We start from the raw sequence: 17,016 nt of genomic DNA, 5'->3' as shown, positions 1-17,016 counted from the left end.
CAGAAAAATAAAAGCAGATTGCTAACAGGAAAAAATGTTAAATAGGATGTCAATATATAAACAGAACATTTAGGACACAAGAAAATTTATGCCAAGGTATGCATGTGAGAAAAAAATTGACACTTGAACTGAGGTGTGTGTGAGTCAGGAAAGGAATGCATGGTTAAGAGGAACCATGAAGAACCACTTCTATGAAAATGGTGGTGGCAGGAGACACATCACCCTTGTCACAGTATGAATGGAAAACACATTGGTTTCTAAGGTCTGATAAAAGCAAATTACTGAACGCTATGCCATGTACCAGGTGTCCTATGTATAAAACTTGGCATATAACAACACTGACCTCAACAATTAATTATATAGGTATTATTTTCCTTATTTCACAGACAGGGAAAGAAACTCAGGAAGTAACTTGTCCACAACTATTACTAAATTGCAGAGATCTGTCCCCAGTACCATGGCATTTGAGTTTAGATGTTTATAATGTTAAAGCATATATTCAATATTATCATAGAGGGGCAGAATATGTCTGAGTCAGTCAAAACTCCTAATTTCTTTTGTTCTGTTTAGTGCAGTCATGATGTTTATGTAACCAGGTTACAGACAGTGAAGGTAACTTGAGTATTGTATCTCACAAAGAACAGGACAAGTGCTAGACACAGCTGAGTGGGCAGGCAGTACTTGATGATCAGCACAGTTGGGCAGGCAGGCAGTACTTTGTGATCAAGATCAGCTCGCTCAGGAAACAGCTATGCAGTCACTGAACTTTCAAAGTTATAAATTAAATTTTGTAGAAAGTTCTTTTTAAATATCTAATGACAAAAGGCTTGAAAGTTTAAAGTTAATATGCTAGAGAAAGAAAGGCAGAAAGGTAGAAAGGAAAGAAGGGAGGGAAGATAGAACAAGACATAAAAATGACTGTGACAAACAAGTTTTTACATTGGCAATTAGTAAAGTCAAAGAATTTTTGAAAAAATAAAATGATATATTTTGCTAGAAGAAAATTCTAAACACAAAGAAAAAATGGACATCTATGAAGTAGAACAGAAGTTAGGTAAGAAAAAAAAGTAATGCAAGCCCTTACAAGGACTTGAAGACAATAATCAAAAGGTCTTTAAATACATTGAAAACAGGAACTCATTATGGCTCATACACCTCAATGTTGGTAAAAATAAATGCACTTATGGGTAAAAAATAGAAAAAGAAAACCTAGTGGCTAATTCACTGTAAGGAATCCTGGTCTTCAAGGATGACTTCAACCTATGCCACAGCAAGGACTCTTTTAAAAAGCTGGAGGGAAGTCCACTGGGTGAGTGATAGGTGTAGAATAAAAGAAGAACTGGCACCACTTGGCTGGTGGTTCCGTGCTAGCATGGACATAGCATACATGAAGTCCTGGGTTACTCTCCAGCACCAAAAATTAGGGGCTTCCTTTCCTCGTCAGTATGTTATTTCAACCTAAGTCTCATAAAATGCTTTGGATCTATATGTCTGTGATAGCAGCAAAAATGTTAGAAAGAATTATCAGGCTCTCACCAGAGATTTTTAAAAACAATCTATCAGAAAGAAAGGCAAGGTGGGAATTGTGGCTCTCAGGTAAATGCATAGCTAGCGATATCAGGTGTGACAAAGTATGATGGACTTGCTCAAGCATCAGAAGAAGAAAACAGTACTACAACCAACACTAAAGGATTATTTCTAAAATAACTGAAGTGTTCTGAACTCACTGCAGAATTTGCTGTAAAGAAAGGCAGAGACTTCCAAGGGAAAGCAGGACATGCAATGCACCTTTGATGTATGAAGAGGCTGCTAGAGACACAGGCTGTCGTGAAGCGCTCAAGCTAAGAGTTTTAACTGCTACAGACTGAGTAGGAACTAGCTGAACAATTCAGAACTTCCTTGAGCCACAAACTCCATGACAATGCTCATCCCCTTAGAGGCTGATTCCTACACATATCACAAAGTACTCACATGAAAAACTAGGCGGAACAAGAGAATAAAGAGACTCCCTGAGATAACAGGTCTTGAGGGCTGGAAGAACAGCTTCTTCCAGTTTCTGTCTCCAAAAAGATGCACAGAATTTAAACTACTGAAAGACAGCAGAGTATACAGTGCTCTCAGAGCATAGGCCAAGACCCACACAGAAGGAAAACTAAAATAAATAAAATCAACCCAACCTAAGGAACTTAGAAAACTTTGTGAACCAAGACCTCGCCTCCCACTGGATAGGGTGTGCTTACCTGAGACAGGGAAACGGGCTGTGCCCAAGTCACAGGCTGAGATAGAACAGAGTTTGCCAACTCCACCCCTCCCCACTACCAAGCCAGCAAAAATCAGATAAAAAGAAATGTTATAGCCATGGTGAACAACTCAGATCAGGAAACACATTAAAGGACTAGAATCAAGTTCATTTCCCAAGTATAATTTTACAACTGTTTTTACTAATAATTATAAATGTTTTGCTTCTAACCAAACAGTGTGAGGCATACAAAAGAGCATGAAAGTATAAACACATCCAAGAAATGAAGCCAAAGACTGACAGACAAGTTATTGGAACTAAAGGGCATGGAATATAATATCTACAATAAACATGTTAAATGTTCTAGGATAGCCAGGGATTAACTGAGAGTGAGAAAACTTGCCCAGCACTCTAGGTTTGATTCAGCACTGTAAAAAAAGAACAAAACAAACAAAAACTAAACAAAAGAGGCTCTAGTAGACAGGGTTAAACACAAACCAAAAAATAGAGATGGAAGCTATGAAAAGAATTCAAATTGAAGTAAAAAAGTATGGTAGCAGAGATCAGGACTATGATTAATCAAATCATAATTCAGGAAGTCAGTGAATTAAAAACTCAAACAATGCTTGTGTGAAGTCATGGTGGGTGAGGAGCATGTGGGCCTCTGCTTTACTAATGAACTAATTGGACAGATTCTGGAGAGCAGAATCATCCTCAATTGTATACACACTGAGGACACCTGGATATCTCCAAGAACATACAAACAGCCCTGGTTGAAGTTAAAGTTGAAGCCCTGATTGGATCACAAAACAAAACTTTACTGTGGAAAGAGAGGATGGCAAGGAGAGTGAGATGGTGGAGGTGAGAGTGGGCAGTATACATTATGTATATGTATAAACTCTCAAACTTTAATTAGTAAAATGTGAAAAATAAACTATGATACTAAAACAGCCTCAAACTGAAATGCAAGGGAGAGTGATCAGGAAAGATTATCTAAGAGTAGCATAATTATAATCCTCCAAAAGAAAGAGAAAGGAATTACAGAAAAAATAAAAATGTAATATGGAGAAAATAGCTCAGTAGGAAAAATATTTGCTGTACAAGCATGAAGAGCTGAGTTCAGAAGCCCAGATGCATGAAGCAGCCAGGTGTGAAAACATGTCTGAAATCCCAGTGCTAGGGAGGCAGAATCAAGAAGACACCTGGAGTTTGCTGGCAGTCAGTCTACAATGCACAAGCTGCAAGCTCTTGATTCAGTGAGTGACCCAGTCTCAAAAACTAAGGTGGAGAAGAATAGTAAGAGACACCCAATATCAGCCTTTGGCCTCTGCACATTTGTGTAGGGGTGGGTGAACCTGCACACAGATGTGCACACACAGAGACACACTCCCCATCCATCTTTTCAACATTTCCCATAGCTGAGAATTTTTCAAAATCAATAAAATATACACACTGTTATTGATATTAGAAAATATCAAGCAGAGAAAACAAGCGAAAATCACACTCACACACATCATCCTACTCAAATTTCAAGACATAAAATCCTGAAGACATTCACAAGAAAGGCATACTTCACAAAAAAAGAGTGTGATAGGAATATAATGTAAAGAATTACAGCAAGCTACTTGTAACATCACATTTGACACACAGAACATGGTGATGAATAAAAGTGAAACATACTCAACTAAGAATTCTATCTCAAGAGAAAACTTCTGTCAAAAATTCAAAAGAAATGCATGGGTACTCACAGTGGAGGAGTGACCAGCTCACCGCCTACCCTGTCTCAGTTCTTGGACCAAGGTAGACAAGGTGATTCCTTTAGTCTGTTTGGATTGACTAGAGATGCAGACAGAGCAAGTGGAATAGAGTCCATATGCATCCTTCTCTCTAGTTTTGCTTCCCTCAATATGCTGCACACTGATGGCTGAGAATTTTTTAAAAAATACATTGCTCTGCACTTAGGAAACTATCTGCAGACTGGATTAAAGCTCACCCTCCAAGGTCCCCACAGTCTGATGTCCACTCATCTCCAAGAGCAGGCTCTGCTCTGCTCAGCACCTACTGACTGGTGTCCCCATGGGAAGAAGCTCCTCAAGGCTGAGCTTCTGTTTCCAAGCTAGCTCCTTAGCATCTCCTACTGCACTTTACAGCATCAATAAATATGCTTCTAATTAAAGAAAAGAACAAAACTTTAAAAAAGATTTGAGAATGTCAAACTTGTACATTAAAGTATAACACAAGACACAGAGTAAACACTAGATAAATCAGTTGCAGCACTAGCCTTCAGATTATTTCTGTGGCCACAAATACACATCTGATGCACTAAAGGTCCATAACATTAACTCTGTGTTCGATTTTGCTCACATTTTAGTTACAAAATAAGATTCACACCAATCTTCCATAATGATTCTGGCATTGTGTTAAATAATTCAGAATTACCGGAAAGAATTGTAAGGAACAGCTGCATACATAAGAAAAACAGGAAAAGATAGAAGCCAGAAATAATTTGGTAATCAAAAGTTTTGAAATACATAGTATCTAAAGCAAAAATGCTGAATTCCTTACAAATTATTTTGCTCATTTTTCTTACTGTAGCAACAAAACAGCAAAATGAATAAATATTAGATCATCCAAGAAAACCGTCTTTCTTAAGAAATGCTTCCCATATGACTTTCATAGTTAATTTGACTGAATATTCTGAGCAATAGAGAATAAAAACAACCATGTTCTTAATATAAAAGTAAAGGGCCCTGCACTCTCCTCAGAGTATCTGAGAATACTCATATGATGCCCTTACACTGTGAGCTACCCCTAGACAGAATGGGAAAAAATGGAAAGCTAAATTTAAAGTATTCTTTACTAATATAAATGTTAATTTGTTAACGGATAAATCTTGAATTTAGAGTAGACAATCATTATACATCTCTAGTGTAGATTTGGCATGGAATGAGAACAGATTGAAGAGGTGACTCGAGACATAAAAAGGCCAGAGGAGGCATACTTGCTCAGTATCTTAACTGGTAGATAGATTTGCAAATATAATCTATGATAAAAGTTAAACACACACTAGAGTACACATATACATTTGTAAATCTCAATAAATTCAGTAGACTATATCAAAGTCAACATCCAGTCTGATTATAATATTAGTATTTTATAAGATGTTACCATAAGGGCAAATTGTTGAAATGGTATATGAGTTCTCTTAATATTTCTTACAACTGCTTCTGAATCTATCAAAATATGAAGGTTACTTAAAATACCAATATTCTAAAGTCTTCCCTTTGTTTACAACAGTTCATGTCTATTCCAAAACAAAACATACTTTCTCCTTCTCCATGACTGATAGTCACTTCCTAATTAAACATCTATCCTCCCAGGTGCCACTGCTCTGGAAGCAGAAGCAGGCAGATCTCTGTGAGTTTGAGGCCATCATGGTCTATAATAAAAAGTTCCAGTACAGCCAGGCGTTGGTGGTGCATGCCTTTAATCCCAGCACTTGGGAGGCAGATCCCTGTGAGTTCGAGGCCAGCCTGGTCTCCAGAGAGAGTGCCAGGATAGGCTCCAAAGCTACACAGAGAAACCCTGTTTTGAAAAACCAAAAAAAAAAAAAAAGGTTCCAGTACAACCAGGACTACACAAAGAAACCCTGTCTCAAAAAAAAAAAAAAAAAAAAAGGTCAGGATAAAAAAACAATGGAATCTTGAAATTCACAGGCAAACAGATGGAAGAAGAAACCATCCTGGACGAGGTAACCCACTCACAAAAAGACAAACATGTATGTACTCACTCATATGGATTTTAGACATAGAGCAAAGGAGTACCAGCCTACAATCCACACTGCCAGAGAAGCTAGGAAACAAGGAGGACCCTAAGAGAGACAAGCATGCCCCCATTCCCAGAGAAGGGGAAAGAAACAAGATCTCCTGAGCTAATTGGGAGCATGGGGGAGGGGAGAGGGAACTAGAAGAAAGAGAGGGGGAAAAAAGGAGGGGAGAGGAAGAGAGAGCAGGAAGATTTAATCAGGGGAAGAATTGAGGAGAGCAAGGAAAGAGATACCACAATAGAGGGAGCCATTATAGGTTTAAAGAGAATTCTGGCACTAGGGAAATGTCCAGAGATCTAGTTTGACCCTGACTAACAGTCTAAGCAGTGGTTGAGAGACTATCTTAAATGACCTTCTCCAATAATGAGATTTTTAACTACATTATATGTCATCGTAGAGCCTTCATCCAGTAGCTGATGGAAACAGAAGCAGATACCCAGAGCTAAACACTGAGCTGAACTCTGGAATCCAGTTGCAGAGAGGGAGGAGTGATGAGCAAAAGGGTCAGAACCAGACTGGAGAAACCCACAGGGACAGCTGACCTGAACAAGTGGTTGCTCACGGACCCCAGACTGATAGCTGGGAAATCAGCATAAAACTATTGCAAACCCCCTGAGTGAGGATATCAGTTTGGAGGTCTTGTCAATCTATGGGGCCTCTGGTAGTGGGTCAGTATTTATCCCTAGTATATGAATGGACTTTGGGAGCCCTCTCCACATGGAGGGATACTCTCTCAGCCTAGACACACAGGGGAGGGTCTAGGCCCTGCTTCAAAAGATATGACAGACTTTGAAGATCCCCCATGAAAGACCTCACCCTCCCTGGGGAGCAGAAAGGGGTTGGGGGGCAGGGGAGGAGGGGAGGGAGAGGGAACTGGGATTGACATGTATAAGTAGCTTCATGTTTCATAGTGCCAGTTTTCATCTCATGGTTTCTTTTATTATATTTTTAAGCTTTTACAAAATAACAACAGTAGGAATGTAACATGGGAAACAGAAGCCAAATATATAGGCATCAAAGAAAGTTTGCAATGACACTTATTTGAAAAGTGAGCACAAGACCAATAGATGGTCCATCTGAGTCCATTTCTTTACCCAGAACAATCTAAGGGCTGACTGGGTACGTGTGAGGTTTTTGTATTAAAAGTTCTTTATGAAGAACAATCTAAATGCTGCCTGGGTAATTATGAGTTTTTTTTTTTTTTTGTATTAAAAGGCGGAAAGTTTCCTAAGCAACATCTGTTCTTAAAAATTCACTGATGTGGAAGAAACCAAACTCAATGTTCTCAAAGAACAGAACAGCCTAGCTTTTCTTAGAGGTAGAGCTTTCTAGGGAGCCCAGGCCAACTGGTCTACAAAGCTACACAGAGAAACCCTGTCTCAAAAGACAAAAGAGGAAAAGGAAAGGAAAGGAAAGTATTCTGGTTTGCTCTTTCTGGCTGTGATAAAGACCACAACCAAAATCAACTTGGGGAGCACAGGGTTTATTTGACTTACATATCCCATATCACATTCCATTTAAGAACTCAGGGCAGGACTCAAAGCAAGAACCTAGAGACAGGAACAAAGGCCAAGGAGGAATGAAGCTTACTCTATCTGCTTTCTTATAGCACTCAAGAACACCTGTGTAGAGATGGCACCTCTCACAGCATGCCACATGACCTCCACCAGTCATTAATCAAGAAAATGCCCAACAACATGCCTACATGTCAATCTGATAGAGGTATTTTTTCAGGTGAAGTTCCCTCATTTCAAGATGACTCTGGACTATGCCATGCTTGGGGGGGACTCTAACAAGAAGAAACAGGCCTCCAACCATTTGTTCAGAGTATGAGGTAATATGAGGTAAGTAAGAAAACAACACATTGAACATGACATATATTCTTAGTTTTTAAGTGTGCTTATGTCCCTAAGGAATATATTCTAAGAGCTAATATTATGCTTTGGCTATGAATCTGTTCATAACTTACGTTTCTACTGTTCTTACTTAACTGACAGTTTAATATATGCTTCCTAAAACAGCAAGGAAGAGTGCTAATATACTGGGAGATCTCTCTACCTATTATTCCAAGTTCAAAACTTGAAGAAACAAGCCAAAAGTCACTTAGATATATTTTATTTCCTACAATATCTGAATCTATCCTCTGCCCTATAATACATGACTGGTTTCTAAAATGAAACTGTGGCCTATAAAAATCACTCCAGTATTAATATAGTTAACTATAGAGTTACCTCAACAACCTTTTGAATATCAAGGAGCCCAAGGCATACCATTAACACCAAACAATTTTTATTACTGCTCTGAGATACAGAGATCAATTTCGAAGCACCCTGATACAGGGAACAAATCTGAAACATTCCAAGATTATAGGACATACAAATTAGGGAATATTAATTCAGTCTATTATTTCTCGCTGACTTGTACCACCATCCATCTATCTGATAATCCTTCCTTAAATGTGAGCATTTTTCTTCAATTTCTCTGCCGAGGTCTAAATTATTATTTAACCGCACTTCCTCATTAACTTATCCCATTCTTACAACTTAGTCTATTTTCTGTGCGGTCTTCTTCCAGGTCTTGAGATTTTTTATCCTCATGCCCCAAGTTTCAGCTCCTAACTACAGGGGTGTGTGTGTGTGTGTGTGTGTGTGTGTGTGTGTGTGTGTGTGTGTGTGAGAGAGAGAGAGAGAGAGAGAGAGAGAGAGAGAGAGAGAGAGAGAGAGATTGTTTTACATTTACAATTCTACTCTTTATTTTCAATTTCTTTGATACCATTCTATTTCTGGGCTAAACCTTTTACAAGAGCATGAGAACAGCTTCACTGGATTATTGTCCCAAGTTCGTTCTTCTATTCTTTCTTTTTAATCACACTGCTGTATCAACTATCATAAGCTTTTTACTATACTTTTAATAATCTTAATGATTCCACAATGAAGACAGAATTTTACCAGTTATATTTAGAAATACACTCTATGAGAACTTGGAAAACCTGAGCCTTCCTGGATATGGCACAATGCATTTATACACTACCTTATGACCTTGGCCTTGATAGGGATCAGGTTTCTTGCCTAATTAAATGACTTGGTTTGGCTAAATAAGCAGTCTCTAAGTAAGAACTTTTATAATGTTTTTGAAACACAAAAGCATGAACAAAAGCACCTGAGGTAGTGCATCTTGACTGTCAACTTAGCTGGAGCTAGAATACCACCTAGGTGACATATCTGTGCATGTCTGTAAAGACATTTCTAGAGAGATTTAACTCAAGTAGGAGGCCCACTCTGAATGTGAGCTGCACCATCCCAGGAGAAATGGTAAGACCTTGGTCAAAGCACAAAACTTCAATCCTGTAACAACAGAAGGTCTAGAGTACACTGTACAAATATAGCATATAATTAATGATACTGAATTTCATACTTAAAATCTCCCAAGAGTACATCATACATTAAGTACTCTTAATTTAGTAGAAGGAAAGAAGCAGAGAGAACTTGTTGCAGGTAATGAGTAAGTTCATGGCACTGGCTAAATAGGTATACTCATCTATAGCTTTTTGTATGTCAATAATGACACAATAAAATGTCTTAGAATAATGGTTCAGAGTTATGTCTATTTGGTTTATAGATTTCTTTTATTTTATACCTACCCATGACAAAAAAAAACCCAAAGATTATCTTTCATGAGAAACACTGAAAGCCTAATATGGTTGTAGAAAAATATATATCCATCTTATAGCTAGTGTTTCATTTTGCCATTTTTGTTTGTTTGTTTGTTTGCTTTGGAGACAGGGTTCTCTGTGAAGCTTTGGAGCCTGTCCTGGAACTCACTCTGTAGACCAGGCTGTCCTGAAACTCCCAGAGATCCACCTGTCTATGCCTCCTGAGTGATGGGATTAAATGTGTGTGTCACTACCACCTGGCTTCATTTTGCCAAAAATTTACTGTCCAATTTAAGAGAAATAAAAATTTACCAAAGAGTAAAAATTGTTTTTAAAGAACTATCCTGAATATAAAATTAATATTCACTATACATCTGTAAATTATACAAATATTGTAAACAAAATCCAAAGTGATATGTTACCCAAATATACAAAGATAATTAACTAATATGCCATCCTAGAGCCTTCATCCAGTAGCTGATGGAAGCAGAAGCAGATACCCACAGCTAAACACTGAATTGAACTGGAATCCAGTTGCAGAGAGAGGAACGATGAGCAAAGGGGTCAAGACCAGGCTGGTGAAACCCACAGAAACAGCTGACCTGAACAAGGGGGAGCTCATGGTTCCCAGACTGATAGCTGGGAAACCAGCATAGGACTGATCTGGACCCCATGAATGTGGGTGTCAGTGAGGAGGCCTCAGAAATCTATGGGGCCTCTTTTGGTAGATCAGTAATTTATCCCTAGAATACCAATGGACTTTGGGAGCCCACTCCACATAGAGGGATACTCCCTTAGCCTAGACACATGGGAGAGGGCCTAGGCCCTGCTCCAAACGATATGACAGACTCTGATAATCCCCCATGGGAAGGCCTCACCCTCCCTGGGGAGCAGAAAGGGTATGGGATAGGTAGGGTATTAGTGGGGGGGGGGCAAGGGAGGAGGGGAGGGAGAGGGAACTGGGATTGACATCTTGTTTGTTAAACAATTTCGTTTCTAATTTAAATTTTAAAAAAATGGGAAAAAAGATAATTAACATTTTAGTTAGGGGATTATATTAATTATTTACTTTTTCAGTTTCTATCATTCATATTTTTAAAAAATGGTCATTTTTACTTGAATCATGCAGATAAAAGCTAATAAAAATGAGGCAGATTTTAATCATCTGATAATATACATGTACAAGTAAGTTCATTTGAAAGTTAATAAACAAACTAATTCATTTTAAAGATTTCAGCCATTGAAGAAAATGTATTTCAGAATGCTTCCTTGGGCACTACCATGAAAATCAGCAAGACACATCAATTATCATATGGCAATGACTGCATAGTGGACTCTAAGAAACATGACATGTTAGAATATTACTGAGATCTTTCTGCATGCCCTCTCTCCAGACTCTTCTTCCCCAATCTTTCAAACCCTTGTGTAAACATGAGACATAAGCTATGCTGGTCTACTTCAGAAACTGACACTATTCAAGAACCAGGAAATACTTGCCAAAGTTTCCTAATTGAGTTCCAGAAAATAAGTGAATTTCTAAAAACATAAAAGTTATAAACATCGATGCTCAGGAAGCCAATGTGAATGCAAAGATGATAAAGGCAGCTGTGACAGTGCAAGGGGCTTTCTTTATCTATTGTTTCTAAAATCATTCTCTAAATGAGGTCAGTACTCCCCATATAGTCTCAATGGTGAACAGTAGGGTAGATCTTCCCACACTATGGAATTGGTTTCTTATTTTAAGGGTAGGGCTGTAGAGTGTGTGTGTGGGGGGGGGTGGTGTGTGTCTACACAGGTGACTGTGGAAGCCAGAAGATAGTGTCAGATACCCTGGATTAAATATTGTTAACTATAATTCTTGCTTGATAACTGTTTTGTTATATTTAATTTTACAATGTTAAAGTTAAAACCTTTTTTATTTAGACAGAAAGGGGGAGATGATTCGGGATGTCCGTCTGTATGCAGTGAATATGTGTTGTTTTTATTGGTTGATGAATAAAGCTATGTCTGCCAATGGCTAAGCAGAGTAAAGCCAGGTGCGAAATCTTAACAGAGATACAAAAAGAAAAGAGGCAGAGTCGAGAGATGCCAGGTAGCCCCTGGGGAGGCAGGATGTCAGGGCATCACCAGTAAGCCTAGTCACGTGGTGATACACAGACTAGTAGAAATGAGGGAATTTGTAAGAGAGAAAGAGAGAGCTAGCCAGTAATAAGTCTAAGCCATTGGCCAATTATAAATATATATTAAGGATCTGAGTGGTTATTTTATAAGAGACTGCAGGGACCCAGTGGGAAGAGAGAAACTGGTCCGGGGGACCAGCAGAATGCATAAAAGTGTCCAATTACATCTGTGAGGTACCAAAAAAAAAGTGCTGGGAACCACACTCAGGCCTCTGGGAGACCACCTAGTCCTCCCAGTGATTGAGGCATCTCTCTGGACCCAACTATTTTCTTAAGCTGTAGAATGTGAGGTATTAAAAGTCATTTAGTAATAGAGCACTGGCTCTTTCTAGTGCCATCCAGTTTTTAAAATGAGTAGGTAGGATTACAACTTACTGGTAACAGAGTCTCTACATGTGTCTCTCTTGGTGTAAGAGATAAGAGAGATGGGGAATCCAACTCAATCCAGATTCCCTAGAATCTTCATGGTTGGAACAGTGTTCTACTTTTCTGTCCTTAAGTGTAAAAAAAGGTAAAACAAACACTGTTGGGATAAATACTGTATGCTGAGTACAGGGGATCATTGCTTGTTTCTCCTTTCCTTGTGTGCAGCAGCAGTCCTTCCCTGTCCTTGTCCCTAGGAGCTTTTCTACTCATGTGGAGCTTCTGGGTACAAAGGAACTATCAGTTAGGGCACAGAACTGCCACACCCTCTCAAGTCTGCATACTCTTATAGAACTACTTTAGGGGCTAGGATTTTCTTGGACAACTCTCTTGGTATTAAACTGTTTTTTCCTTTCGAAGAACAAAGCATGTTTCTGGTTTGAGACCTAGTTCTGGTTTTAAAGGTTTGCACAGGATGATGCCACCCTCTGCCACCAAGACATGTAACCCTTCCATTGTATTAAGGATATGCCAGCAGGTACTTCTTCAGGTTCGAGACTGGAGACTATTGTCAGAAAAAGAAGGAAGAATCTCCTCCATCCCAGATACAATCGATATTTCGCCTTGATCAGTTCCACAAAAAGCCCTCACAGGACCGTCTTACATGCAACTTTTCCCTGAAGAAATTTTCCCATGATATAATCTGACTTTTAAAGCTAGGTTTGTATTTCTAAAGCATATTTAAGCCAAGGGGTCTGCTGCCCATCTTTAACAATCTTTTTTAATAAATCACATTTTATTTTGCCTGGAATTTTTATGTCTCTTCTCTAATATTTCCTTTGATTCAAATAAATTTTAATTGAGGCACTGAATTCTGTACATTTGGTAAAAGTCGTTCTTTATTTTTAATTCAGTATTTTTTGTCTTTTGTGCAAAAGAGCTTACCATTTACACAAAGCTTAAGATGAATTTCTTTTGAAAATAAAGAAGCACTGTTTCATTAATATACGTTTGAAATTTCAGTAGTAGAAAATTTGCCTAGCATGTGTGAGGCCCTGGGGTTAATCTCCAGCAACTCCCTCCCACCCACCTACCTCCCAAAAGTTAATGCAGACAGACTGTGATTACAAAATTGTGTGTGTGTGTGTGTGTGTGTGTGTGTGTGTGTGTGTGTGTGTGTGTGCACAGTTCTAAGATTTTACAAGTCATACATGCTTAATGATAAGAACCTTTCATAGCCACGAGTTATCCCTACTCTCTAAGTGTCAACAAATATCAAGCACCTTTTTCTAAGGTTAAATGGACCATATTATTTTAAGAGCGTTGGTTAGAGAGAAAACTGGCAATAAAACTTTGTTTTCAAAGCATAAGTTCTCTTACATAATCATGGAAGGCTTTTGCTTCACTTGAGTGTTCACATGTTTCCCGTCTCTCTGGAGCTGCACAGTAGAGATCCCAAAATACACTGAAAAGTAATTATGGAACATTAAGAAAATCATTAATATAATGAGAAATCACAATTCAACAAACATAAAACACATAACTCTTTACACAAACCCTTTCTTCTTCAGGACAAGTATTATTTCTCTGAAAGATTTAAATTTAGTCGAGTTCTTCAGTGAATAACTGCATTTACCTAAACATCTTTCCAAACATTTAAGCATTTCCTAAAAGAATAAAGAATTTTAAAACCTGTTTTTTGTCCTGTCCTGAGGAACAAACCCTTATGAATAAGCTGTTGAAAACCTTTGTTCTCAAAATTGGCTCTTCACATGCCTGACAATTAGCTGAAATAATGCTTCAGTCAACTTTCCCATGAAGAACAGAAATAGAAATGATGTCCTACTGTAATTAATAAGTTACTCTTTTGCAAGGAATCTTACTGTCCATTTCATAGGCATAAGCAAGGATTGAGAATCATGGTAAGCAGATGTTAGAGGGCTGCTATGAAAAAAAGTTCTTCAAGTCATTTTAGTCCACTTTTCAAGTCTATGATGTGAAAGGTACACAAAACCACATGGTCAAGAACACAGCCATCAGAGCAGGGCAGAGGCTGGCTGCTGCTTACCAGTTGTGGAAGACTGGTCAGAAATAATTTCCTCCTCCACATGGTTTGACTTTTGAGATTAAATCACACAGCACAAACATGTCTTCCAGAGAGTAAGGAATGGGCAGTCTGATACATTATGTTTCCAACTGTAATCTGTGTAAGGGCATAGTAACCTTTGGCCTTTGTAGCATCCTTTAGTCCAGCTCTTTCTCTCCTCAACAAGAAAACCCTGTAAGCCTGGTGGAGGAGATAGTAAACTCAGTAGGGCTGAGGGGCTAAGCACTGTCGCCCCTTCAGTGTCTTATGTATTTATTATTCCTTTTTCCACTAAGTGGAAAATCTATTTTCCTTCTTATTAAAATCCTACAATAAGAGAGAAATACAAAGAAGAAATAAAAGACAAAAAGTAAGTTGAGTTCAATATTCTGACAAGAATGAAAGCTATTAAAACTGTATATGGCTTCCCCAGAGCCCTACCAAAATTAAAAAGTATGGATATTCAGAGATAGCGCTGGACTACCACAAGGGTAAGGTGTGCATCAAGTATAGTATCCTATGATTACTCATTTTCATCTTCTGAAGGAAATGTAAAACCCTAAAAGCAAAGTGTTTAGTTACAGTCACAGAATGATAAGCATCATGATAAGCAGCTCAGTATTTCTTCTTATTCTCAAATACCCTTCATTTGCTGGCAAGTGTCCTAAGACCTCTCCTGTAAGTTACTCTGTAACTTTATTTATTTATTTAGCTTTTCTATTGTTTGACAGAAAGTTTCATCTGACCTAGCCTGTTCTCAGACTCTCTGTAAGCAATGATGACAATGAACTCCTAACCCTTCAGCCCCCACCTTCCAAGTGCTGAGATTGTAGTCATGTTCTATTGCACCTTGCTTGGAATATTATATTTAAAAGACCAGATTACACAATTATTGTTTTCACTGAACATGTTCTAAAAACTATTAAGAATTTTTATTTACACACATAAATATTTATCTCATAACATTAACACTGTTCTATTTTTCCCTTAACAATTTTAGTGTGCAATAAAAAGTTTATAGGTTTAAGTTTTTAGATAATCATCAAGTTAATAAAATATAAAAATAAGGTCATATTTGTTACTTTAGAGAAATATGGTCTTTTTTAATAAAGGCAAAAAAGTGCCTGCCCCACAAAACATTTTTAATGACAACAAGCCTTGTCCTAGGCTATCTCATATAGTACCTCAGATAAGTGTAAATTCTCTCTATACTATACTGCTTAGTATTGTCAACTTGACACAAACTATAGAGTCACCTGGGAAAAGAGAGACTCAATGGAGGAATGGTTTCCTTTTGATTGGTCTGTAGACATGTCTGTGGGGTATTTTTTAAATTAATGATTGATGTGGGAGGGTCCTACTGGGCCAGTACTCTGAGTTGAATAAGAAGGTAGCTAAGCAAATCAGAGGGTGCAAGCCAGTAAGAACCATCTCTGCTGAGATCCTGCTTTGGCCCTTCTGGGATGGACTGATGGTGACCTAAAGTTATGCCAAATAAACCGTTTCCTCCTCAAGCTGCTTTTAGTCAGCAGCAGAGAAGCAAACTAGGACACATGCATTCACACCGTTTATCCTATGGAGTCAAAGATTATATAGCCAAGGGAAGCCAGGAAAAGATAGGAAAAAGTATGTCAAAGAACGCTCATAAAATTGGATGTTTTATTTTAGAAACTATATTTATTACGAGTATTTATATTTAGGACTATAATGATCAAAGATACATATCATGAAACTTTGAAAATAAAATTAAAACCCAAATAGGGAAAGTGTCAATGTTAGAATATTCATGTTTGAATAAGGCATTATCTACTTTATAACTATGTTTGTTGAGCTCTACTAACTATGAGTGGTAAAGATACTTCAAAACTATCTTTTTATAAGGCTCAATCATGTTTTGACAGTGATACAGGCCATATATCACTGTGACTATCAACCTAATATATGGGAACAAAAAAGCTACATTAGCAATCAAACAAACAAAAAAAACCTGAAGGTTTTAGTCCATAATAAGGACATTAAAGCCAGAAACTCTCTAACTTGATCCTTCAAAGACTGAAAACAAAATTTAAAACTTTTTCTTCTAATAATATTTAAAATCTTATCTGGAATATATGTCATATACTGCCCATGGGGAAAAAAGACATACAACATAGCTGACTGAATTTTAAAGTAGTGATGAGTTGAACTGCAAATAGCTCAATTGCCAAATTTCCTACATACAGAAGCTGTATTTCATAAATCATTAAACTTCATAAAATCTTTGGGCCTGCATATGGAATGAATTTATCTCCAGAAGAAGATTCACTGAAATAGTTAATTTGTCCTTCCTGAAGGGGTTTTATTGTGAACTGTTCCTTGGTTCCCAAGACCTCTAATAGCACAGGATTCTGAACTTCTGTAGAGACAAATTCTATAACCTGCAGTGCTAGAGACTAAGAAGCTGGAGTCTTGAGCATTATCTGTGGTATACAGTGAACTCATCATGGTAATTAATGCTTTAGATATACACACTGTGTTTATCACTGAGAAAGAAGTAGAAAATGCGAATTCTATAAACGAAGACAAAAGCTACATAAACAGAAGCAAAACTTACCAAGTGATAAAATATTTGGATTTATATCATTTATTAGATTTATAATTAAAGTCTTTCCAATGTAAATCAACAAAAAT

General features: G+C 37.7%; 1 protein-coding gene across 3 annotated transcripts in view; it reads right to left on the bottom strand.

Moving 5' to 3' along the window:
• Positions 1-17,016, bottom strand: part of Ssbp2 (single stranded DNA binding protein 2) — a 259,016-nt gene that overhangs the window by 128,730 nt on the left and 113,270 nt on the right. For all 3 annotated transcript variants that reach the window (XM_035440490.1, XM_027401755.2, XM_027401753.2), the window contains exon 4: positions 13,641-13,725. In XM_035440490.1, coding sequence (XP_035296381.1) covers positions 13,641-13,725 — 85 coding nt within the window. The remainder of the gene's footprint in view (positions 1-13,640; positions 13,726-17,016) is intronic.

The sequence above is a fragment of the Cricetulus griseus genome, chromosome 2 (genome assembly GCF_003668045.3).
Source record: "Cricetulus griseus strain 17A/GY chromosome 2, alternate assembly CriGri-PICRH-1.0, whole genome shotgun sequence".
Lineage (NCBI taxonomy): Eukaryota > Metazoa > Chordata > Mammalia > Rodentia > Cricetidae > Cricetulus > Cricetulus griseus.
The sequence above is the reverse complement of the archived record's forward strand: the minus strand, read 5'-3'. Positions and strand labels throughout refer to the sequence as shown.